This window comes from Dipodomys spectabilis, unplaced genomic scaffold (genome assembly GCF_019054845.1).
Source record: "Dipodomys spectabilis isolate Male_0828 unplaced genomic scaffold, ASM1905484v1 ptg000215l, whole genome shotgun sequence".
Taxonomy (NCBI): domain Eukaryota; kingdom Metazoa; phylum Chordata; class Mammalia; order Rodentia; family Heteromyidae; genus Dipodomys; species Dipodomys spectabilis.
In genome coordinates this window covers 8,214,084-8,241,253 of record NW_024870892.1, presented here as the reverse complement: position 1 = coordinate 8,241,253, position 27,170 = coordinate 8,214,084, and the positions used below count along the sequence as shown (strand labels likewise).

The 27,170-nt window shown below is 43.5% G+C and overlaps 1 protein-coding gene across 2 annotated transcripts in view; it reads right to left on the bottom strand.

The window, feature by feature from the left end:
• Tmco3 (transmembrane and coiled-coil domains 3) overlaps positions 1–27,170 on the bottom strand; it is a 36,709-nt gene that overhangs the window by 5,434 nt on the left and 4,105 nt on the right. The window contains exons 2-10 of one of the 2 annotated variants that reach the window (XM_042696976.1): positions 26,132–26,655; positions 24,223–24,402; positions 23,083–23,274; positions 21,374–21,502; positions 17,349–17,441; positions 12,838–13,024; positions 7,017–7,134; positions 5,737–5,932; positions 1,731–1,881 (exon numbers count right to left, since the gene is read on the bottom strand). In XM_042696976.1, coding sequence (XP_042552910.1) covers positions 1,731–1,881; positions 5,737–5,932; positions 7,017–7,134; positions 12,838–13,024; positions 17,349–17,441; positions 21,374–21,502; positions 23,083–23,274; positions 24,223–24,402; positions 26,132–26,575 — 1,690 coding nt within the window. In that variant the 5' untranslated portion in view covers positions 26,576–26,655. Of the gene's footprint in view, positions 1–1,730; positions 1,882–5,736; positions 5,933–7,016; positions 7,138–12,837; positions 13,025–17,348; positions 17,442–21,373; positions 21,503–23,082; positions 23,275–24,222; positions 24,403–26,131; positions 26,656–27,170 lie in introns of both variants that reach the window. The other variant, XM_042696975.1, reaches the window with a different exon arrangement.

Genomic DNA, 27,170 nt, shown 5'->3' with positions numbered 1-27,170 from the left:
TGAAGCCAGCCCAGGCAGAAAAGTCTCTGTGAGACTCTTTTTTTTGGCCAGTCCTGGGGCTTGAACTCAGGGCCTGAGTACTGTCCCTGAGCTTCTTTTACTCAAGGGTAGCACTCTACCACTTGAGCCACAGAGCCACAGAGCCACTTCTGGCTTTTCTGTGTATGTGGCACTGAGGAATCAAACCCGGGGCTTCATGCATGCTAGGCAAGTACTCTACCACTAAGCCACATTCCCAGCCCCCTCTGTGAGACTCTTATCTCTAGTTGATGGCTCAAAAACTGGAAGTGTAGCTGTGGCTCAAAATGGTAGAGTGCTAGCCTTGAGCAAAAGAGCTCAGAGACAGAATGTAGGCCCTGAGTTCACGCCCCAGACCACCACTACCACCACCACCAACAATAAAAAAAAACCCAAAAACACCAAAAAACCCCACAAAGCAAGTGTTAGGTAAACTAAATTGGCAGCAAAGGAAAGAGAGCAGCACGTGGTATTCAGGCAAAGGAAAAGGTTTATTTGCAGACTGCCTCTGGTCAAGTTGGAAGCTTACGCAGCAGGAATAAAAGGGTTGAATGACAGCTGGGCCACGACTTATCAAGGCTGGGGGCAGAAGAAGGTGTGGATATGACCTCATGGAGGGGGGGGGGGGGTGAGTGTGTCCGTTACCTAGTTACCTAGGTGACACAGGTACTGGGCAGAGATTTAACCAAGAGGAGGGTAGAGTCTGCTCTGCCTTCCTAGGGTGGACCTTACAAAAGGTATATACAATTATTTTGCTAACAGAGAGCAAGCACCTTAATTTGAAAATAATGAAGCAAGTACTCCTGTTTAAAGCCCATGTTGAGGTATTCAGTGACACCCAGTTGGCCAGAGGGTGACTTGTTGGGCAGGGATCTAGAAGAATGTGGTAGACATGGATGAGCCTAACCTAATCAAATCACTTTCATAAGACCCTGCCAAAAGAGGGTAGGTTACCCAGTGGGAGGAGGAGGTCAAGGAGTTACAGCTGGCAGGCTTGCCCAGGCCACTGGCTGATAGTTATGGGGCAAAGCTACAGTACAGAGAGAAGTTCAAAGGGATCTCGGAGGATAAAGACAGCCAGCCAAGTGTCAGAGGCTCTGTCCACAGGCCACCCAGTGCTTGGCTGACTCCCTGTGCAAGATCAACCCAGATTACTGAACTGACTGGTAAAACATTTTGTTTCACCTCTAAGAAGATGCTGGGCCTCCCAATCATGTGACTTTCCCTCAGGAACAACATGCAGTGTAGGACCCTTCACATTCTTACGCAAATCTCAGAACCAGTTTTCAGTGTCCTCGTCTTCCCAAGAGTGCATGAACATTTCAGACAACAAGGTTCCACAAGAGAGGTCACCTTCATGAGAGGGTGTCAGAAGCCCACCTAGCTCCCAAGCTCAGGTCACTGCACCACACCAGCCACAGGAAGCTTCAGACTGTGACATGACTGAGGACCCACTGAGCCTGTAATGGGTGGGGTGGCGCTGGCATGCGAGGATGCAGCTGGGCCCCCTGAAGGTCACGCAGTCATCTTTAATCTTACATATATGCACAGAGGGAGCATGAGTAGCTATTAGCCAATTCATGCCACCTTCTGTTCACTTTTCCTTCATTATAAATAACATTTCTCCAAATGTAGAAAAAACTACATTTACAAACACAACAGAACTATTCTGCAAATACTTAACAGATACTGTTAAATCGTGAGAGCCATACCTATGGACGTGAAGAAGATGATGGCCAGGAAGTCTCGGATGGGTTCAATGTAAGCTATGACCTCCTCAGTGACCATGTGGCCTTGAGAGGAGACAAGTGCTCCAGCCAGGAAGCAGCCCAGCTCCATGGAGACATCCAACAGCTCCGTGACCTGGGGACAAGAAAGAATTTCACATAGGAACACAGAGCCACTGGGAAATGCACCCCCCTCTCAGGAAGCTTCACACCCAGACACCCCTGAGCCCCGTGCAAACACCACAGTGGATGAAGAGAATGCAGCAGAGATGCCTTGGCTCACTGGAGAGGCCCAGGGGTGGCCCACTGGCAAGCTGGGACAACATGCGGAGGGCAGCACTGGCTGAATTAACCACCCTGGGAAAGGAAGCAGCCTTTCATGTAGACTGCTGCAATAGCTTTGAATAAATGTATTTTCCAAAATTCATTGTAAATCTTTGTGCTACATTTCTTTTATTTATTTTTTTTTGGGTGGGGGGGTCGGCCTGGGAGCTGTCCCTCAGCTCTTCAGCTCAAGGCTAGTGCTCTACCACTTGAGCCACAACACCACCTCTGGCTTTTTTCATTTTGCTTATGTGGTGCTGACAAATCGAACCCAGGGCCTCATGCATGCAAGGCAAGCACTCTACCGCTGAGATCCCTTCCCAGCCCCTGTTCTACATTTCTTTACCTGAATCAGTGAACAGACTGTAGTAGGAAAAGAATGTATCCCTAACACTAACCTGAAACTACACAGAGAATGCAGACACCACTACTAAGCAACTGTGTTGATAGGCACCAGAGTAAAGCACTGACATCTTGCAAAGGCAGGCCAGACAGAACAGGTCACATCAGTGTACTGGGTCGTTAACTCCACCCAACATTAAGCTCAAGATTGACTTTTTGGCAAAATATCATTGACAAAATAAAGAAAGCATGCTTAAAATTATGAAAAATAGCAACAATAGACAAGTATAAAATGAACTTCTGAATAAATACCATTTACAAGAACATTCAAAAAAATTGAACATCCAGGTACAGTTGCCATGGAAGTGTGTGATCTCCACACACAATGTGAAAGGATGGCATCATCAAGACATCAGAAAGAGGAAGAACTCTGTACTAGGAAGGCCTCACCTGTCCCTCACCTGGTCACAGACCCAACAGAATGCACTGAGATTCAATGTGAAAACTGCTCAGCTGAATTCTGAAAACTTAAGTGAAGCACGGAAAGATCACAAATATCACCACAACAATCCTGACAAAGAACCGCACTGGTTCCAGAACACTACCAGATGTCAGAAGCAATCAGAAACGCACATCACACGTGCAAAGCACCCCCATGAGAAGACACACATGTACACACAAGCACATGATGGATACACATGTTAGCATCCACCTACGTGAGACAAGCACAGTACACATACCTCACATATGCATGTACAGAAGCACATAAAAGAACACATACATGCACATAAGGCACATGTGCACACAGCAGACACACATGCCAGACCACACATGTATGCAAGAGTAATGCATATGCCTGTGCATACAAATGCATGCACATCACACATATACATATATAAAGTACCCCTCACACGCACACATGCCATATATACACATAAGGAAACACACACAAAAAACCACTCATACGTTTCTGAGTATACATGCACTGTTACCATACACACATGCACAAACACACTCAAATATATGCACAAACACAGACACACATGCACATCACACACATAGACACTTTTTGAACTTTGATAAGGTAACACTACTGAGAAATAGGTGCAGCCTCCTTCTACATTAGGCATTCCTGTCCACCCTGATACTGAACACTGAGCTCATCTTTAGTTGGCCATAGATCTAACTAAGAGCAGCATTGGAACTTGTAGACAGTAACATGGAGCATTTTCATGACCCAGGGTTAAACTAAGACCTTTTACACAGAACATGAAATGTGCTATCACAAAGGAGGCATGTAATCACTGGATTATATACTCTGATATCAAGAACTTGGGTTTTTTTGTTTGTTTTTTTTTAAAGAAAACACCATTAAGAGAATGAACCATTAAGAAAATGAAAGGCCAGCCTCTAGCCAGGAAGATAGGAAATAGACTCACCAATGCTGGCTAAAATGCTGACAGACATTACAACATGTGCAAACCTGAAGACACCAAAGCTGCATGAAAGAAGCCAGAAACTACAGCCAGGTGGTACATGATCTCCTTCCCAGGAGATACCTAGGAGAAGGCAATAGAGACAGAGCCCAGGAGAGGTAAATCTACAGGGACAGAGCCCAGGAGAGGTAAATCTACAGGAACAGAACCCAGGAGAGGTAAATCCATAGAGAGAGAGAGCCCAGGAGAAGTAAGCCCATAGGAACAGAGCCCAGGAGAAGTAAATCCATAGAGAGGAGAAGGAAGCCCAAAGGGACAGAACCCAGGAGAGATAAGCCCATAGGGACAGAAAGAAGACCAGGGTCCCCAGGGATAAAGGTAACCCCAGGTTCTTTTAGTGGAAACAGATGTTCTATAATTGGACAGTGCTGATAGCCACCAAATTGCAACTTAAACACTTTAAAATGGCAGATTTTACTTTAAATACATTACAAATGACTGAGAACATTCCCAATCTTGCAGTGAAATAGTGTGAAGACTTCAATACACACTGTAGAGCAATCTCCAGATGGCTCCTAGAGCTTGATAGGGCATACCACCACAAAGCCCCAGCAAGTCAGCACTATCTTCCAACTAAGGGCTAAGGTTACAGACACACAACAACAAGGGACAGTAAGAACGCATGTCTGGGGATGACACACATTGGCAGCAATATTAAAGGTGAGCTGCATGTGCTCATCCACAACAACCCTAACTGGGAACAAATGCTACTTTCTACCATGCAATTCCACATCTGGTTTGTACCCTGTTCCACATTTTTTTTTTATCAGCAATTAAAAATGAATTTTAGCTGGGCACCGGTGGCTCACACCTGTAATCCTAGCTACTTAGGAGGCTGAGATCTGAGGACCACCATTCAAAGCCAGCCTGGGCAGGAAAGTCCATGAGACTCTTGTCTGCAATAAACCAGTAGAAAACTGGAAGTGGCACTGTGGCTCAAGTGGTAGAGCGCTGGCCTTGAGATGAAGAGCACAGGGATAGCGCCCAAGACCAACCAAAAAAAAAAATCTTTTGGGGCTGGGAAGGTGGCTCAGTGGTAGAATGCTTGCCTTGCATGCATGAGGCCCTGGGTTGGATTCCTCAGCACCACATAAGCAGAAAAAAGCTGGAAGGGGTGCTATGGCTCAAGTGGTAGAGCACTAGCCTTGAGCTGGAGTTGAGGGACAGTGCCCAAGCCAGAGTTCAGGCCCCTTGACCGACCAAAAAAAAAAAAAAAAAAAACTTTCCTATTATGGCAATAGAAGTTACACTGTTTCCTAGATAATCATTTCCAAATCTAACTAAAAATTGCTCTTAGATTTTATCTACTCTTTCGGAATCAAAGCCATATAAACGTTCAGGACAGAGTAACATGGCATGATACTAGTGTTTATATGGCTTTTTAGGACCACAAGTTTCTAAGACACAGCTTAATCATATTTCACAAAGTATTTAGAAGAATAAATGATATACTATTGTACAATACAATATATAAAATAAAAAATATCAATGTTTCAAAATCTTTACCATTGCTAAAATAAAAAGATAAAAAGCTGATCACAAGGGCTAGGAAGGTGGCTCAGTGGTAGAGCGCTTACCTTGCATGCTTGAGGCCCTGGGTTCGATTCCTCAGCACCACATAAGCAGAAAAAAAAAGCCGGAAGTGGTGCTATGGCTCAAGTGGTAGAGTGCTAGCCTTGAGCTGAAGAGCTGAGGGACAGCGCCCAGGCCCAGAGTTCAGGCCCCATGACTGGACCCCCCCACCAAATAAAAAAAAAAAAAAAAAAAGCTGATCACAAGCTCTTTATAAAAGGCTGTAAACATGATCATGTAAATTATTTGAGAATTACCATCAACATTAAGAAGATGAAGGCTGATATTCCTAGGATAAGGATTTCTTTGTTTCCTTTGCTTTCCAAATGCAGCTTTCGATAATAAGGTCCTATGAGGTATGTCTTTATAACAAGACATAAGAGAAAAACAGCAGCTAGTGAAAATACAATCTGACCCATCAGAAGCACTATCCGCAGTACTTCCATGAGAATTCTAGGGGAGAAAAGAAAGATATATTACTTCACTTTTCAAACAAGCTTCTCTAAAACCTAATAAAAACCTGTCAATCTTTTTTCTTTAACATATAACAAAATACACTACTCAAATCATACACATTTTTATTTTTAAAAAGTAAACTTTAAAACCTAGAAATCACATTAATGTCAAAAAATCACGCTATGTGAATCTAGATCCATCTACCCTCATGCCTGTCACGGAGTAGGTGCTATTTCTCCACACCAGACAGGTGGCACTGCAGAGCAGTGAGGCTGGAGCCCACTATGTGAGAGAGCCAATGTGTGCCCATCAGCCAGCAGGGGCCCAGCAGTAGTGGTGGAATGTTGCACACTGGGAACCATGTGTGCCCTTGGATTCTGGGTACTACTCTAGGTAAGGTACTAGATAATAGAGGGTTTGTTGTTTTTTTTTGGTGGTACTGGGGTTTGAACTCTGGGCCTAATGCTTGCTAGGCAGGTGCTGTCACACTAGTGCTATACCTCTAACCCCTTTTTTGTGTTGGTTATTTTCAAGGTAGGGTCTTGCTTTACTTTATGCTTGGGCTGGCCTGGGCTTCAATCCTTCTCCTTGAACTTCCCCTATTGTTGGGATAACAGATGTGCACCACTATGCCCAGCCACTGGTTGAGATGGGAGTCTCACAAACTCCTTTTGCCCAGGTTGGCCTTGAACCATGATATCTCTCCCTCCCTCCCTCCCTCCCTTCCTCCCTCTCTCTCTCTTTCTCTCTCTCTCTCCTCCCCCCTTCCCTCCCACCTCCTCTCCCAGTCTTGGGGCTTGAACTCAGGGCACTGTCCCTGAGCTTCTCTTGCTCAAGGCTAGCACTCTACCACTTGAGCCACAGTACCACTTCCAGCTTTTGCTGTGTATCTGGTACTGAGGAATCGAACCCAGGGCTTCATGCATGCAAGGCAAGCACTCTACCACTAAGCCACCTTCCCAGCCCCTAATCTCTTGATATCTGCCTCCCAAGTAGTAAGATTGTAGGCTTGAGCCACTGTATTACCTTCATAAACAAATGACTTCATGCTAGAAGAGCAGACAATGAAGAAGACACTTACCCAGAAGAGGTGCTTGCTCCGGCCTGTATGAGTGTGGGCATGACTGCAATGAACAACCCCAGCTGTACATCCTGCATCACTAGCATGCCAAGAAGCACTGTGCTGTAGTCAATGTCACCTGCTGGAGAAATGGCAACACTTCAGCGGGACTAGAGACACAACATGGCACAAAGATATTTCCAGAATAATTCAAATAACCATGACAATTTAAATCAGAACAGGTTTTTATATCTTTTTTGGAACTGGCACAATGGGACACACCTATGGCCCTAGCTACTCAAGAGGCTGAGGTGAAAGGATCATTTGAGCAAGGAGTTTAGGGCCAACCGGGGCAGAATAATGAGACCATTTGAAAACAAAAAAGGTTTTAATTTTCAAAAAAACATTTCAGCTGCTGGGCACTGATGGCCCATGCCCACTAGAATCCTCGCTTCTCAAGAGGCTAAAATCTGAGGATGGCAGTGTGAGGCCAGCCTAGGAAGTTAAGTATGAGATTCTTATCTCTAATTAACCAACCAAATGCTGGAAGGGGAGCTATGGCACAAGAGGGAGAGCACTAATCTTGAGCAAAAAATGCCCAGAGACTGTGCCAAGGCCCTGAATTCAAGCCCAGGACTAACACAAAAAAAAAAAAAAGCAAAAACTTCAACTTCTGCTCTCAGAGATTTTAAATTTTTTTGAGACAGGATCTCACAATGTTGCCCAGGCAACTCCAAAATCCTGGACCTTAATTGATCACCCTCCTCAGCCTATTGAGCAGCTGGGACAGACACCAGGTGTGTGCCACCATGTCCTGAAAACAAAGCCACCCAAATAACTTATTTCCATGATTCACCTGCAATTTATACAGTTACAGGAAGATGCCATTACAGAAGCTGGACAAGCAAGAGGTGACAGGCTCAGATAATGATGCCTGTGGTAAAGTGGCCTCTACCCTGTCATGTGTCACAGGTCCTGCACTCCACATAAGCAGGCCACCTCTCCTCTTCCCTGGCGATGTCTTTTAACAAGAAAGCACTTTTGCTAATCAAGACAACAGGAAATATAAAGTGCATTTCCATTTTTGGATGGTTATCTTTTGTTCTCAAAAGAAATAAACACATGGGATGGAGAAAAAAATGCACAAAATTTAACATGATGTGCAATGGTAGATACCTGTTTTTGTTTTGTTTTTTGTCAGTTGTGGGCTTGAGCTCTGGGCCTGAGTGCTGTCCCTCAGTTCTTCAGCTCAAGCCAAGTGCTCTACCACTCAAGCCACAGTGCCACTTCCAGTTTTCAGATGGTTAATTAGAGGTAAGAGTCTCACAGACGGGGGCTAAAGCACGGCTTAAGTGATAGAGTGCCTGCCTAGCAACCACAAGGACCTGAGTTCAATCCCCAGGCTCGCTATAAATAAATACTAAAAAAAAAAAAAAAAAAAAGAGTCTCACAGACTTTCCTGCCAAGGCTGGATTTGAACCCGAGGTCCTTAGATCTCAGCCTCCTGGGTAGCTAGGATTACAGATGTGAGCCACCAGTACGCACCTACTAGCTTTTAAATAGAGATGTTGTGTCCCCCTTTGAGCCAATCCTGCTACACCTGGACATTTTTAGTTTAAAGTTTGCATGTTTTCAAACTTAACACATGTGGTACCATCCCGAACATCATGTTCTGTATCTCAAAATTTCCCTCCAACACCCTGAGACTCATCCTCCCTTCTGTAGTAATCCAATAAATATGTGATAATTATCCAGTGCATTCCTGAATAGTCAGATCACAAAATCTTGTTCTCTAAAAGTAATACTACCTTTAATATCATGTACATTTGCAATATTCTGATACATTTCTTAAAGTATGTAACTAAAAAAAATAATTTTCTATTGTGAGATCATTCTCCAAAGTGGCTGGACCCCATTATAGATCCACTGGGAAGACATAGCAGGAACAGCAATGGGGCATCTGCTGTTTTAAAATGCTTGCCTCCACCAGGCACAGCGCATGCCTACAATCCTAGCACTAAGGAGGCTGCAGCAGGAGGACTGCAAGTTTAGAGTCAGCTTGGACTAAATAAACACTGTCTCAAAAAAATCCAAACAAAACAAAATCCCACACCCAACAGTGTGGTGGCAGTCACCTGTCTTTCCAGAATGATCCTGAGGAGGGGCATTTTTTTCTGTTAATAATTTGCTCAAGTGCCTTCTGTAAGATTAAGCTTTGCTGATTTTTCCACTTTTTATATTAACTTATTGGTTTTTTAGGAATGAGTACAGAGGAGTTACAATTACATGAGGTAGGTAATGAGTACATTTCCTTCCTTACTATGTCTTCTGTTCCCTCGCTCACTCCCAGTCCCTCCCTCCTGTCTCTACTCACGAGTTGTACCATTCACTTTCATCAGTGTCCAGTGAGCTGCACTCTTGCACGCTTTCACCCTTTTCCCCCCCAGTTCTGCCTTCTCCCCACACCCTCCCAAAGATGTACACTTGATTACACCATACCTAAGGTAAAGAAGACAGTCAGCAGAAACTAAAAACTAAAAAAGAGAAAAGAAAAAAATGGTCTCTTGTTTCTATATCTTGGGAGTTTGTTTCAGTATTTATTTTATATAAATTGAAGAGGCACTTAGGCATTGTGCCTTTGTGTTCCTCTCCTAAGAGTATCCTCTTTTAGTCTCACCGTGTTCATCTAGAATCTTGTATAATTTATCATATCCCAGTGTATTTTAGATCTAATTTCTACACATCAGCAAGAACATGGGCCATTAGTCTCTCTGAGTGTGGCTTACCTCACTTAACATGATTTATTCTAGTTCCATCCATTTCCCAGCAAATGACATTGTTATTCTAATGACTGTGTAAAATTCCACTGTGTATAGGTACCACTGGATTATTTTTTTGTATGTGGACTTAACAGACTTTGATAAATTTTGAATTATTAATCCTTTGTTCATTATAAAGTGCAAATGTCACCCTCTAGCCAATGGTGTATTAAAAATATCTTTTAAGTTACATTGCAATCTCTGCTACCCAGAACACAGAGACAGAGGATCATGGTTAGAAGCCATCCCAGTAAGTTAGTAAGATCCTGACTCGGGCTGAGAAGGTGGCTCAGTGATAGAGCGCTTGCTTTGCATGCATGAGGCCCTGGGTTCGATTCCTCAGCACCACATAAGCAGGGGAAAAAAAAGCCGGAAGTGGTACTATGGCTTAAGTGGTAGAGCGCTAGCTTTGAGCTGAAAAGCTGAGGGACAGTGCCCAGGCCCAGAGTTCAGGCCCCACAACCAGACCCCCCCAAAAAAAAAAAGATCCTGACTCAATAAACAAGTTGAGATGGTGATACGGGTCTGCTAAACCAGCTACTAGGGAGGCATAGGTGTAAGGATAGCAGTCCAAGGCTGACACAAACCCAACTTCCTACTGTCTTTCAGTGTGTTGACCTCCCTCCAAATATAGTCCATTAGCAGTGACTCTTCCTGTCTTCTCATTGTCCAGAGCAGGCAGAGCCTTTTATCAAAGCCTCCTTTCCTAGCATCCCATGGTCTGTTCACCAACTCTGAGAATCCTTAGTGCTATTCACTGCTCATTGCTCCCTTTGCCCTGGCTCTCTGTCACCCTGTGGTGTGGGACTGGGGATACCTGCACTGCAACTCTTCCTGTGTCAGAAAACACCTTCATTTCATTCTTCAACGTTTCTGCTGGACATGTGAGACTAGTTCTTTCTAACAGGTGGAAGTACTTCTCCACTGCCATCCATGCCCTAGCTTCACAGAGGAAGAGGTGTTCAGGCAACTGGCTTGTCGATTTAGAATACCTGTCTTTTCTGACACATGTTAAGATTATGATGTATATTCAAGGCACTGATGCTGTAATTGGACATGCCTAAATTTATTTGTTTATTGTGTATAGTTCTGAAGATGTACTTTGAATCTAAGGACTCAATTTTTCCAGTTCCAAAAAATTACCATCCTTCTAGGAAATGGAAACATGCTTTTGCTAGGGGAGGCAGAAGAGGCACAGAAATGGAGGGAGGAAGGGTAAGATTCAGTCACTGTGCTCTATATACACTATGTAAAAATGAATTAGTAACTTGTAGGTGGGGATGAGAAGGGGAAAAGTGACACTGTTCAAGAGGCATTTTATTTACTACCTGACCCATGGAACTGTAACCCCTTTGTACACCTCCTTAATAATAACAATATAAACAAAGCCTACCAGTCTTTTTCCTCAGACATACAGACATGGAACATGCTATCTAGTCTGCATGTATCTTGAATGTTCTTTCCCATTCTTATCTGTTCTTTGTGTCTAATTAAACAGATGCAACTCCTCCATCTGTTTGCAGTGTCTCAAGCAATCTCATTCTGAAGTCTTCACTGGTTGCTTTTATGAGTAAGGGAACACACAGCTAACTGTGCAGCTGTCTTTGTGTGTGTGTGTGTGTGTGTGTGTGCGTGCGTGCGTGCGTGCGTGCGTGCGTGCGCACGCGCGCACGCAGCCTGGACAGTCCCTGAGCTTCTGTTTAAGGTTTGTGCTCTACCACTTGAGCCAGAGCAACATTTCCAGTTTTTTTAAAAAAGTAGTTTATTGGGGATAAAGAGTCTCACAGATTTTTCTGCCGGGGCTTGGCTTTGAACCACAATCCTCAGATTTCAGCCTCGAGTAGCTAGGATTACAGATGTCCAGCGTAGCTTTTTTTTTTAATTTTTTATTGTCAAGGGGATGTATAGAGGGGTTACAGAAGTGTAGCTATTTTTAACAACAGATTTTTCTCATAGTTGTAGGTTTTTCTGGATAAGGCCATTCCATAGGAGTTGCTGTACTTCATGCCTGGCTCCCTTTGTTCCTGCCTGTAACACTCAGCTCTTATCTTTATCTAGGTCCCCTGAGGTCCACACTAAATGCTAGCTCACAGGGCTACTTAGACCACTTCAGATGTGGCCATCAGGGCAGCAGATAGAAGAGTGGCATTTGCGTCCCAAAAGTCCTGAAGAGGGTGGCAATTTTTTCAACTCCTTTCACTGGGGAGCCCCACAACAGGCCGTACTGCCTTGAGTGCACAGTGCACCCTTGTGGGGCTCTGTCCTAGATCTCAGAAGGTCCAGAATCAACACCACTCTCAGCCCTTTTGACAGGCAAAGCAACACTAATATCACTAGAGATGTTGGCTACAACTCTTTGGTTCTCTTTCCATATTTTTTCTTTTATTACTATGTGTTCGGGGTTTCTATTCCTGTGTGTTACTATGACAATTTGGTCTTGTATTTGACTGACTTTTACAAAGTAAGAACAAAATAGTAACACATTTGCAAAGAAATAAAATATGCAATGAGACCAAAGACATAGAGCAGAGCAGCTCAGCAATGGGCCTCCTCCATGATACATGGTCCCACCACACATGGCAGGGACTCAGAAATGCCAATGCCTCACGCATACACGGATGAGCCAAGCCCAACACAAGAGCTGAAGTTCCCTTGTTGCCAAAGCTCCCCAGTGTTACAGAAAAGTGCAAATATGTGTCATTCTTCTTCTACCCGCACAAAAACAGCAAGAGAGCACATGGTGTATGGAAGACTGCTTTCTTCTGATCCCAGTCCAGTTTCTCTCAGGCACTCAGACTGTCCTAATTTGAAAGGCATGTAATAAGCACTTTTCTGAATCAAACAAACAAGGGCTGGTTTAAGGAAGCTGAGTTCACAGGCAGATCAGTCTGCCATGGAGCATGAACCTGAGAGCCCATAGCAGCCCACAGAGACCTAAGCAGGAGGTAGAGGCTTTGCAATTTCTTGGGACAAGCCCGAATGAGTGTTAGCTGCACACGTACTTAGAATCCCCTGCCACCTACCTTCTTTTTCACCTCTGGCACTGCCCACAAGGAACCTGGACACCAGGGGTGTGCTCGATAAGGACAGACAAGTAGAAATGAAGACGCTCTGAGTAGGTCTGATCTGCAGAAGGTGTCCCCACAGCAAGCCGAAAGCAATCATTAGTAGTGTCATGTGACAGGGTCCTTGTAAGGATATCTTCCACACCTTGAAGAGAACACATGTAGTCAGGCAAGCTTGTAGTAGCAGCAGACCAGGGCCACAGAGCCACATCTACTAAAACCAGAGCTTCATGAAAGCAACTCAGTTTTCTACTTGTTGCCAGTTCTGACACAGTGAATACTCTCCCCAGGACCCCCCCCAGGACCCCCCTTCTCTCCTAAAGGAATGGTTACAAGTCCCTACCAGATACTAAAACCCTCTAATGCTCAAGCCCTACTTTAAAATGTGTAGTATTGACATAGGACCTATGCATACTCTCTGCACACACTCTTGTAAATCTTATGTCATCTCTAGATGATTTGTAATATTCTACACAAGTAGTTTTATATTATTCTAGAAATAATGACAAGAAAAATGTATGTACATTTTTAGTAAAGACATTATATATAAAATCAGGTGCCAATGACATCTATAAGCCTAGCTACTCAGGAGACTAAGATCTGAGGATCAGTGTTAGAAGCCAGCCCAAGAAACCCTTATCTCCAATAACTAGCAAAAAGCCAGACATGGAGACATGGCTTAAGTGGCAGAGTGCCAAAACAAACTGAGCAAGAGCAAAAGGTCCTGAGTTCAAGCCACAGTACAGTACATATACACATTCTCTCTCTCTCTCTCTCTCTCTCTCTCTCTCTCTCTCTCACACACACACACACACACACACACACACACACGTATATCTTGGTACTAGCATCTGAATTTAGCCCCTTATGATTCCTAAAAGCAGGCACTTTAACCACACCCCATTTCTTTTTGCTTTTAGTTATTTTCCTGATTAGGCCTCATAGTTCTGACGAAGGCCAGCCTGGGACTGAAATCCCCTATTTATGCTCTCCACATACCCAGCTTAGATATTTTTTTCCAAAAATTTTTTTTATATATAATTGGCATATGGATGACCTGTGACTCGTGTGTGTGTGTGTGTGTGTGTGTGTGTGTGTGTGTGTGTGTGTGTGTGTGTGTAAAACCTAATCCTCAGAATAAATCTCAAGAGGTAGGGATCACCTCTTCCTATTTAGGTGCTCAATATGTACTCAGCACTGTGCTTAACATGAAGGTGACCATGGAAGGGGCTTGAAGCCAAGGCCTCACACTCTCATCTGGTTTTTCTCTCAGGGTTGGCACTCTACCACTCAACAGTGGATCCTCACCTCCACTTATAGCTTTTTTTTTTTTTTTCTGGGGCCTGAACTCTGGGCCTGGGCACTGTCCTTCAGCTCTTCAGCTCAAGGCTAGTGCTCTACCACTTGAGCCACAGCTCCACTTTCAGCTTTTTCTGCTTATGTGGTGCTGAGGAATCGAACCCAGGGCCTCATGCATGCAAGGCAAGCACTCTACCACAGAGCCACCTTCCCAGCCCCACTTAGAGCTTTTATGTGTGTGTATATATATGTGTCAGTCCTGGGGCTTGAACTCAAGGCCCTATGTGCTATACCTGAGCTTTTTCACTCAAAGTTAGTACACTACTACTTGAGCCACAGTTCCACTTTTGGCTTTTTGGTAAGAGTGACATAGACTTTCTTGCCTAGGCTGGCTTTGAACAGAGATCCTCAGACCTCAACCTCCGGAGTAGCTAAGATTACAGGCGTGAGCCACCAGCACACTGCATTCCACTTTCAGCTTTTTGCTGGCTAACTGGACAAAAAAGAGTTTGAAGCCTAAGCTGGCTTCAAACAGGGATCCTCAGATCTCAGACTCTTGAGTAGCGAGGGTGATAAGCATGAGCCATCCTTCCTTAGCTTAACCTGGGTGTTTTTTTTTTTTTGGGGGGGGGGGAGGTTGTTGTTTTGTTGTCACTCATGGGGCTGGAACTCAGGGGCTGTCCCTGAGCTCCTCTTGCTTAAGGCTAGTGATCTACTACTTTGAGCCACAGTGCAACTTCCAGTTTTCTGGTGGTTAATCAGAGATAAGAGTCCTACAGACTTTCCTGCCCGGGCTGGCTTTGAATTGTGATCCCCAAATCTCGGCCTCCTGAGTAGCCAGAATTACAGGTGTGAGCCACGGGTACCGGGCTCTATAAATGTAATTTCTATTATCCCATTTCTTCAATTAACTTGGAAGACTTCTAAAGTTAGTCAAACCCAGGGTGCTGGTGGCTCAGGGATAGCACCCAGTCCCTGAGTTCAAGCCCCATGACCAAAAAAAGAAAAAGAAATTATATTTACATAAACTTGGGTATTATATATTAATACACTGGGAACTCAATCTATTTGAAGTACCTGTTCCTTTCTCTTCTTCCCATCACATACTTCCAATCAATGCCAGTTTCATGAGTACCAATTTCCTCATTCCAGGACATCTTTCAAACATGAAATTGGAGGCACCATGCACTATACAATGTTGAGCAATGAGGTTATGGATACAGGAGACTGTAGAGTCCCTTACAGCTGAGCAGCCTGGGAGCTCCCTCACCCATTCTGGACTCCCTCACACTCTTTAGGAATCAAGTAGTTGGTGAAGTTCTTCCAAAACTGGTTGTTGGGATTTTCAATTGCAGCAAAGTGAGCATCTGCCTGGCCTCCCACTGAGAGACCAAAAACAAGTTCAGCAGTAACAAAACTATAAGGAAAACATCTGTCATCTGTTTACTGGAGGAGAGCCTGCTCCAAGACAAGGTAACAGTATCAGCACAGTCCATGAGGCCAGACAATGTAACAGTAACAGCATAGTCCAAGAGGTCAGAATGCCCTGACTGGTTAACACCCCGCCCCCAACTCTAGGGGGAAGCAATTTAGTGCAGGATTCACCTGCAAATCGCCAACCAATCACATAACCCCACACAACCAATGCTGTAATGACCCCTCCCTCTGCTTCACGTTCCTTGCTGGACAAGGGGTCAAGGCTCACATTTTGGACCTGCTGCATCAGGAAAGATTTGTGAGTCCGGCTCAAGTTACATGGCCACTTGAGCTGTAATAAACGACTCTCATGCATTTACATCGGGGACAGCACCCTGGTGGTCTCTGGGGGAGGGGGAGGAGGGGGGTCTACACCCTGGTACTACACCACCTCATTCAATACATGACCATCCAGCCTGCGTGGCTGATTCAGGAGAAAAAGGAGTCACAGAGCTTTCTAACCACCAGAGATGAGAACTATCTTCTGAATATCCTACAGACCAATGATGTGGGACCAAGGGCAGAGTCGAATCTAGGTTCTACTAGTTTCCCTCTACCAGACTCAAACCTTGAACCTCTCAATTGCAGCCTCCCAAGTGGCTAGGATGACAGGCATGAGCCACCAGTGCCATGCTAAAAGAGTCTCTTAATAGCATAGTTTATTAAGTAAAAACTAGTCTTCTGAAAATAACAAGATGCCTATTTTTGGTACTTAAGAACCAGAATGCATGCTAAGATCTAGGGTTGCCACCAGGTGGCAGCAGCAGGGCTCCAGAATGAGGAGCAAGACCTTCCATCAGAGGTCTGAGAACCCAGTGCAGACAAGAATAGAAATGCGACCCAGACACAAAATCAGACACTAGCAAGCAGGTCAAATGGAAGCACAGATCCCAGCCCAGTATTCTCTCCATTCCTCAGATATAGCATCACCCCAACCAGCCAAACAAAACTTCCCCAACACAACAACCCTTCCTTTGAAATAACACGTGCAAAAAGCACCAGAGGCATCTTTGAATGACATCAACACCAATAAGTTATAGTGCTTTTTAGAGTTTAAAGCTATTGGGTTATATAGCACCATTTCACTGTCTAATTTTGAATACTTTAGTAGAAAAAAAGAAAATTATTAAAATTGAAGCCAGAAAAACTAATGTCCCCCAAATCCTACTGTATAGGTTAGGCACCTGACACCCTGTACTAGCAAATGGAGGCCCCTTACTCTACAAACACAGGCCAAGATGGCACCTGTGCAGGCAGATACAGGCCAGTCAGTGACACACAACACCCTAGAGATTCCTTCCCATCCACAGAACCAAGTTTGCCAAGGAATTCACAGGAAGAACAGTGCTCTTTCTCTTTAGAGACAACCAATAGTGCTCATTTTATCCCCCCTCCTTTTTCCAGGGTAACACAATGAATATTCAGTTTCTAAGGTACTTCTCAAACATGTTTAGTCCTTCTTTAAGGATGTCATCCGGAATCAGTCATCTGAAAGTTAATTAAGGATGACATCTGGCATTAGTCATCTGAAAGTTAATTAAATCTATTAATTGTAAGTTTTTCAAACCTAGTACTATCAAACTGAAATATACCATTTTATTTGTAAAGCATCTGATAGCTATGTTGCCAACAAATATTAGAAGCAAATAAATCAAGCTTCTAATGTTAAGCTACAAGAGGGATTCGATACTCACCTTCCTCAGCTTTTCAGGGGAAAACTCTAGGCCAACAAGAAAAAGAGTAAAGAAGACTCCAAATTCTCCCAATGTCTCCACCTGTACAATAGACTGAAAAACAAGAAAATGTAAACCCCTATAATCCCATCTGACATATATTCAAATGAACCATCATGTACTAGAAACTAGTTTTGAGTTTCTCCTGTATCTCAGGTTATTTTGACCTTGACTCTTTTTCTCCTTAATTAGCCAGAGGAATATTTACTGTCATTTTATTTCTTAAAAAGTAGCTGGGGGGGGGGGGGGGGAGGTACCAATTTTCAAACACATGGCCACATCTGTCTTTATTAGAAATTTTCTTCAGCCTTTCAGGGGACAAAGAGGCATTAAACCCAAGCTTAACCTTGACCAGTTCATGAGAGTGCCTTACATTCTGGGTGTGAGTGTGTCTAGAATTCTAGTAGGCAGAATTCTCTCATGAGCACCACAGTTGACCACCATATCACACAGGGCTTTATGTACAGAACTCTGTATTTGTTTGGATTAGTTATCTATTGTTAATATTGTTATAGATAAACAAGTAGCACATAATATTTGAAGTTCATTAGGGCTACTAATTGTTCAGGTTTTTATTGTTGTTGTTTTGTTTTGTTTTGGTCAGTCATGGGGCCTGAACTCTGGGCATAGGCACTGTCTCAGGTTAAGGTAAGGAATATAATTATACTAAAATGCCAATTTTTTTGCCTCATAAAGACTTTTATTCACCTCATTGAGAAATATAGACTTAGGCATGCTACTTTGGAGCCAAAAGCCACTACCTGAAAAAGGAAAAGGAAGAAAACTAAAAGAAAAATGGAAGTACAAAAGTAAGGTGAAAGCACAAAAGTAAGGTGATGTCAAGGCTCTTCAGCTCAAGGCTAGCACTCTACCACTTGAGCCACAGCATCACTTCTGGCTTTTTTTTTCTTTCTGAATACTAATGTGGCACAAGGGTTACTAAGTTCACAGGCTTCTTGATCCCACTGTAAGCCAGCTGGCTTGTCAGAATTCCTGTTTCATTTGCATCTTTCACTTTCAGTATTTATTTTTGTGGCATCTCATTATCTGTGCTCTTTGGGGGTACCATCTGTTAGCATATTCACCCCTATTTTGGCTTGATAGCCTCCATCCTAGGTCCTCTGCCCTTTCCCCAAAATCAGGTAACCAGGCCAGGCTGGCCATAATTGCCCACCCCCACCTGAACTGCACTATCTCTAGCCCCCAGCTGCATCATCAAAATGCTGCTATTGCTGCAAGTCAGGAGATTTTGCCCTGGCCACTCACTATTTCTAGTGTCTAGCTGCAAGATTTCCTGCTTTTGGTCTCCCTGTCCTGCCTTCAGCTTTCCTGGCACTATCTAACCACAACCACTGCATATAGACAGGCTCTACTCTCTATCCTGAGAAAGCTAGCCTGTCAGCTTGCTGACAATAAACGTTGTCACACGTGACTTGGTGTCTGTGTGGTTTTCTGGGATAGTGCTTTCACCATCTGTAAGTCCCAGTCTCTTCTTTTTGTTGTTGCTGTTGTCAGGCTTGAACTCAGAGCCTAGGTACTATCCCTGAGTTTTTGTGCTCAAGGCTAACACTCTACCACTTTGAGCCACAGCTCCATTTATGGGTTGCTTTTTGTTTTTTGCAGGATAAGTTAATTGAAAATAAGTCTCACAGACTTTCCTGCCTGGGCTGGCTTTGCACTGTGATCCTCAGATCTTTGCTGCTTGAATAGCTAGGATTACAGGTATGAACCACCAGTGCCCATGTCCCAGTCTCTTAACAGAGGAGTTAACTTACATTTACTATTGTGCAGATTTCTACTCTTACTTTCTTGACATCACCTTGCTTTTGTGCTTTCTTACCATTACTTCCATTTTTCTTTTAGTTCTCTTCCTTTTCCTTTTCAGGTAGTGGCTTTTGGCTCCAAAGTAGCATGCCTAAGTCTATATTTCTCAATGAGGTGAATAAAAGCCTTTATGAGGCAAAAAATTTGGCATTTTAGTATAATTATATTCCTTACCTTAACCACTCCTCATTTTTTGCAAGGATGCTCTTGGTTCTTTATTGGCAAAGACATAGTACAGGGGATGTAATAGGATCAGAATATTCAACGTATCCAGTGGTACATGAAGACCAGGTATTTTGTCCTAACTGCTTGCTCTTCACTTGTGGTATACTGTTCTAAGTCATGTTGGACACAGTCACAGGGCCTGGGACTCTCAACTTCAAGTTCTTGATTGTCTCCCTGAAGGCCCAAGTCTTACAGCTTCAAGCAGGATGTGGGATGGCTTTCTACCTGGCCAAAGATTATTTGCTGTTAAAATCAGTCTTGTATGAATACTTCTTTTGATTGACTCTGCTAAATTTCAGTGCAGGGAAATCACTCAAGTTCTTTTGACCTGATTGAAGGTCCACTGGTTGGGTCGCAGGTCTGCTGATTAGCATTTACTAAGAACAAAGGTTCAAGGAAAACCTCCCTAAAGTGTTCCTGTCTGTTGTTTGCTTCTATATGTAAGGAAAGTTATCTTTTCCACCAAAGTAGTTTGCTTCCTTTCTGTTAATCTTGTGAGAATTGTTTTTCTGAAAAGTTCCTGCTTTGGCCAGGTGGCTTGGCTCTATGGTTTCCTGTTGCACATTCCTTTAAGGATGTCTTAACTAAGAAACTTCTTAAATTTTAGTTACATCCTGTTAATTAAGTATATCTTTCTGTAGATTGTGAACTTGAGCTCAGCCAAAGTGTGTGTGTGGGGGGGGGGGGGGGGGGAGGAGTGGCCTGCTGGGTTAAGGATAAAATGGGAGCAGCCTGCCTGTTCTCCATGCTTGTGCACCAAATTTTTGGCTAATGGCACACACTTTTGCAGAAGAAAACCTTGACTTGCGAAGTTCCTTTTGAGTTGATGTCCTTATTCCCATTACACACCAACATTCCAAACCATTTCTAACATTCTCACCTGGGGAGTTTTAGTAAAGTTAGGATGACCCAATGGCTTATCCTTCACCTTCCAAATAGCAACTCCTGTGCTAAGGCTCACAGCATCACCTGTCTGTAGGTGAAACATTCAGAAGTCCTATAAAGCTCAGGAGACTTTCTTGTCGTAAGTGTGTCTGCCTGTGTGTCATAATCAATCTGCTCTGTAAATGGCCTTAGCAAGAACAGCCTTAAGCTTCCTTGCAAGACAAGGCCTTCAAGCAGCTTTCCCCACACGAGAAACTGCTTATAAACACACTGAACCCAGCATTTTTAGTTGCTTTCAGTGTCTGAAGGGTGATCTGTATAATGCTGTCCATCCTATCGCCAGAAATAGCATCTAAAATGAACTCAGCTTAAAGAGATAAACTGGGCTGTTTTCTCTAGGCAGGATGTCTCACATCAAGTCATGAAATGTTCCTGTAGCTTAAAGGTTCTTCAAAGGCATCTTCTCTACATGGTCTATAAGATATGCACTCCTATCTTAAGGTTACCCAAGCTCAGAACTGTTTTTTTTGTTTTTTTTTTTTTTGGTCGGTCGTGGGGCTTGAACTCTGGGCTTGGGCGCTGTCCCTCAGCTCTTCAGCTCAAGGCGAGCGCTCTACCACTTGAGCTACAGCGCCACTTCCGGTTTTCTGGTGGTTTATTGGAGATAGGAGTCTCACGGTCTCTCTTGCCCGGGCTGGCTTTGAACCGCGATCCTCAGATCTCAGCCTCCTGAGTAGCTAGGATTACAGGCGTGAGCCACCAGCGCCCGGCTTGTTTTTTTTGTTTTTGTTGGTCGTGGGGGTTGAACTCTGGACCTGGGAACTGTCCCTAAGCTCTTCCGCTCAAGGCTAGCACTCTCCCACTTGAGCCACAGCGCCAGTTCTGGTTTTCTGAGGGGTTTATTCCTGCCTGGGCTAGCTTTGAACTGGGATCCTCAGATATCAGTCTCCTGAGTAGCTAGAATTACAGGCGTGACTGGTGCCCAGCCAGCTCAGAACTGTTAAGTCTTTGAGCATACTGCCAGACAGAAAAATGTTCAACATTGTTCTTACCTTAATACTGTTTAGTCCTGAAGGCCCCAGAAGCACACCACAAATGATATACCCAAACATTGTAGGCAAGCCAATCGTTGTACACAGCCAGCCACAAGGTAAGGACAACATTCCTATAGTAACAATATCCTAATGCAGAATAAACAAGAAATGGTTGATTAACCAAGAGACAATGATGGGACCAAGTCCCTAATTTCATCTCACAGGCATGGGATACAGATGACAAACCTAAGGATACTTCTGTGTCACACAAAGAAGCTGAAAACATTAAGATGCATTCTAAAAGTTTATGAAGTTAGTTCCTAATGGCCTAACAATTATAGCAAAATCTGCCTGTTCACTTAGGCCCTCTATTGGCATTCTACATAGACTAAGCAGTACTTGAATTCCATTGAGTTTTCTAGCTGTAGTGCTATCAGAGCCTGAATCTAACTATGATGTGCCATTGCCATCAGTTTCCCCATTGCTTATAACTAATGCAGCAGAAATCAACAATAACACAGAGAGGGAGGGAGGAAGGGTGAACAAATGTAATCATGCTATTCAGTATACATACACACACACAACCAACAATAGTGCTGAAACCACTGTTGGATTAGGAATAGGATATGAATATAGACAGTCTCAAAGTTTTCCCCAAATTACTTATTCATTACAAGGGGGGAAAAGACTAACTCTCCAGAGACCTCCACGAGGGATGTGAATGCTGTCAGTCTGCAGAGGTGGCCTGAAGGCTGTTGTGATCATAACCACAGGGGCTACCTGTGGGCTGACCATAGACTTGGGCTACTGTAAGGCTCCATACTTGGAGGAGCTCTTGGGTACTCCTCATCTTAGAGCCTAGGTTTTCTGTTTTATTTCTGTTCCTATGCAAAGTTCCAGTTAAAGGAGTTTTGCTGGAAACCTGACGATTTATTGGACTCTCCCAGGCTTCCTAGGGACTATAGTAGAACTCCCATTTCACTCCCAGAAGAGCGGTCACTTTGAACTAGACCAGTTTTCTGGGAAGAAATGGATTTGCATTACCTATGACTGGCAGACCAGGTACTCAGCACTGGCAGATTCAGGTACCTTGTACCCAATGTGTGAGTGAAACCAAGAAGGACCTCTCAGCTACAACTCCTCTGCCTTATAAAATGATTTTCATTTTTTTTGTTTATTGAGATGAGGTCTTATTATGTTGTTCTGGCTGTTCTCCAACTCTTGGGCTCAAGATATCCTCAAACCTCAGCTTCCTCTGTAAACAGCTTTAGATAACTGGAACTATAGTCCCACTAATAATTCCCAATTTCAGAAAGTCTTTCAAGACTTCAAAAACATAACTAAATTTTATTTTAAATACTAAAATGTCCCTTTATTTTAGAAAATAAAATATCAAGAAAGGTTTTCTCAAAGCACAGAGGTGGTATGTTTTAGCACACTCTCCGACAAACAGAACACCAGCATGAGGTTCAAGGAAAGAAAGCTGACTGCCACAGGAAGGAAGGTTGGTCCTTAGTGAACACACACACAGTAGGGTCAATCCTCAATGACCACCCACAGGAAGGACAGGCAGACGCTCACTAACCACCCACAGGAAGGGCAGGTGGACACTCACTGACCACCCACAAGAAGGGCAGGTAGACCCTCACTAGCCACCCATAGGAAGGACAATCCTCACTGACCACCCCCAAAAGGGCAGATGGATGCTCACTGACAACCCAGATCACCTTAATGAAGTGGTGGTCTGCACGTGGGATGGTGGAGTCTCTAGGCTTGGTCAGGATGTACTGGTTGTTCTGGGAGTCAATCAGCATGCTGAGACCCAGACCTTCCTCCACTTCTCGCTGTGTGATATTCTTCTTGGAGTTAGCCTCCTCCTCTTCCACCCTGAGAACTGCCTCAAAATTGACCCCTTTGACCTGTAAGAATAACCAATCATTATGCAAAAAAATCAAATAAACACTTTCAAATTCAGTGTTCAGAGTAAAGGCTGAAAAGAGTGACAAAATACCAATAGTGTCCATAAGCACAAATTAGGGCATTTTTTTTCACATCTACTTTACCTGATTTAGGGCATATTTTTTCAAAAGTTTATATCTCAGAAAACAATTACTTTACCTCTAATACTCTACTTTTTTCTCTATTGGTGTGTGTGCATGCGTATATTCACGCATACACACGCACACACGCACGTACGCACACACATATACTGGTATTATGGCTTAAATGTTTAGGGACGTGCACTTTTGCTTTTTCACTCAAGGCTAGTGCTCTTCCACTTAAACCACACCTCCACTTCCAGCATTTTGCTGATTAATTGGATTTGGATTTGTTTGCCTGGGCTGGCTTTGAATTAATATCCTCAGATCTCAGCCTCCTGAGTAGCTAAGATTACAAATGTGAGCTAATGGCACCTGGCTTTTTTCTGTTCTTATTCTGATTTATTTCTATTTAATTATTTATGGGTCCTTGCCAAAATGCAGTTTTTGGCATCAGTATAAATTTTCCCTTAGGATCTCAACATATGGTAAGTGAGAAGTCTCAATCTTGCTTTCCATATAAGACCATCTTCTACAGAGTTTTACAGAATCCCCAGTAATCAGCTTAAACCTGGCCATTCAAACTTGCTTGATACCAGAGTCCTAACATCATGTACGGCAAAACTAGGAAATGGAGACAAGCCCTAACAAAGGACAGACTATAATTATCAAAAGAAAAAAGGAAAAAAGAGGAAATTTGATCAAGTCAAATTACTTTCCGTATGACACAGAAGTGTTTTAGTAAGACACACATTCAAACACCTTCCAAGGCTCAGTCTCATCAAAACAGTTCAGCGGTGGAGGGAGTTGCTCTAGAGTGTTGCTTACAGATTTATTGTCATCGAAAGCATGCTCTTCTATTTCCTCCTCTAAACGATCAGCTGCTTTCCTCACATCTTCCAGGATCTCATCCAGCATGGAGAGGCTCTTGTTTTGATGCTGCACGTTTTTGAGTGCTTCCACTTGATGTTTTTCTGCAGCAAGAAGTTCCACATATTCTGACTCCTCCTAATCATTTGTAAGAAATGAAGAGTGGTATTTATTCAGGAATAAAATAGGATATGACTTCCTTGTGCCCATAGAGGATCGCTGCCAAACTAGACACTATAACTCTATGTCAATAACCCTGTCCATGAATGGCAACTACTAACTATAACCAGCTCAGGCATGGTGAGCTAGTGAAATGTGCAGGGTATGCCACTGTGCATGTGCACACACACACTGCCATACTTACATACACAGCATTTTACTCCAAATATATTTACTCATATCCAAACTTGTTGGCTGGTGGCTCATGCCTGTAATCCTAGCTACTGAGGATGCACAGATCTAAAGATCAAGACTTTTTTTCCCTAAGTTACTTCATTGTTGTTTTAAAGGTGATACACAGCGGCGTTACCTTTACATACATAAGGTAACTGGTACACTTCCTATTGCATAGTATCATTTGTTCCCTCAGATATCATACTCCCCCACCTGCAGATACCATAGTTCACTTTCCTGGATGGATTGTGCAGCCAGTGTGCTCCACTGCTGCACTTCTTCACCGTTTTCCTCTCATTCTGTGCCCTCCTCTGACCCTGAAGATCAAGATTTAAAGCTAACCCAGGAGGCAGAAGAGTCTTTGAGATTCTTTTTTATATATATTTTTTGCCAGTTCTGGGGCTTAAACTCAGCACCTGGGCACTGTCCCTGAGCTTCTCTGTGCTCAAGGCTAGCACTCTACCACTTGAGCCACAGTGCTACTTCTGGCTTTTTCTGTTTATGTGGTACTAAAGAATCAATCAGGGCTTCATGCATGTTAGGCAAGTACTCTACCACTAAGCCACAGACAGACCCAGCCCCTGCGAGACTCTTATCTCCAATTAACCACCAAAAAAGCCAGAAGTATAGCCGTGGCTAAAGTGGTAAAATGCTAGCCTTGAACTCAGGAACAGTGCCCGGGCCTTGAGTTCAAACCCCAGGACCAGCACACACACCAAAAAAGAAAAAAACAAAAAAACCTTGATTTAAAGGCTCATATGATATTTCTACCAGAACCAGTATATTTTCATAAAGTTTAAAACATCTATATTCTCTTTACTTTTTAAGCAGTACCATCAGTCTTTGTATGACAACGAATAACATTTATATACTTAAAGGCTGGGCATGGTGCCTAGCTTAAAAAAAAATACAATACCATATCTGATACAGTAAGAGTTACATCTCACTAAGAGCACACATGATTGGGTTGAGAGTGTGGCTCAAGTCGTAGAGTGCCTGCATCCCAAGCACAAGGCTCTGAGTACTAATTCTAGTACTGCCAAAATAAAACAAAGAAGTACACTTGGTCAAAGTTCTGAATTTAAATGTTACATGGTCATGCCTTACTTAGGGATGGCCAGCAGTTAGTTCTGAGAAACAGGTCATCAGGCAGCTGTGTCACATGAGAACATCAGTGCTTTTTCCACAGACTGAGATGGTTGGGAACTCTTGGGTAAGACAGCCTAACAGACCCACATCTGCCTGTGCTGCCCACACGGGCTGACATGCCGTAACATAGCACATGGTGAATGTGTACACATCTATCCATTAGTGAAAGTTGAGAACCAGGATTCCACAATAGAGACTCTTCAGAAGCCTAGTCACGGCCATACTACCGTCACAGGAAAGTTCACCCTCCTGTCACAGAATTCTTGGCCTATGTATCTGTCCCCCCACCTCTGGGAGACCCCTTCCTCCCACTGGGGCCACCGACCTTTATGGCGGCCTCTCGCAAGGCCTCCAGCCGCTGCTTGCTGCTTTCCTTCATGTTCACCACATCCCTGTAATCCCCCTGCAGGGCCCTTTGCAGTCCATAGATAGCCTGGAAGACGGAATTTTCACTTTCATTTAGCTCTTTCTGGAAAATTTCAAATGTGTGCACCTGAAACAGCTTCTCTTCATCTGACAGGCTAGTGTCTTTCTCCACTGCTCTGATGGCATTTTTCAGTTTGTTCAGCACCACGTTCTTCTGCCGAAGAAGCCCAGTGAGCCTCCTGCAGCTGTCCAGGACCCACTGCCTCTTCTGGTTAGCAGCCGCTCCCTTCCCTCGGTGTAACTTGATAGCATGCTTTGCCACCTCTGCATGCTCTGCAGCACTGACTATCAGGTGAAAGAATGGAAGTAGCATCCAGAAGAGACGCTCTTCCAGTATCTTCATGGTCCAAGGACAGGGACCAGGACAAGGTGGTCCAAAGAGTTCTGCTATGGTCAGCTTGCATTTTAGACTCACATTTCCAGCTGAAAAACAGACTATCGTCACATACAGCTAAGGAATGATTCATTGCTATTGGGATCAAAGTTAAAATATTATTTCCAGAAAACTGTTAACTTTCTGAAAAAAATATGCTTCTTCTCATATTAATAAAAATACTTGAACTCAGATAATAATCAAATACTAAATGTTAGAGTACCTTAAATGAGATAAAAGGAGTTCCATCTGATTTTAAAAGCTTTTTTTTTCTTTCTGTACTGGGGTTTGAACTCAGGGCTTTGCACACATTAGGCTGGTGCTCTACCTCCTAAGTCATATCTATGGCCCCAAAAGGAATTTTTCTGAAAAGTTTAATCAAGGATTTATTTTAATATATCAAGGTTAGAGCAGGGAGAAATAGACAAAGAGAACTATTTCCTGTTCCCCATGCAGAAAATGAGAACTAAAGACTTGAAAGCCTCAGAAATCAGCCTCAGAAATCTACCAAATCCACCATCTGCATAATGACAAAAGACCCTTAAGAGGATCCACATATCAAAGG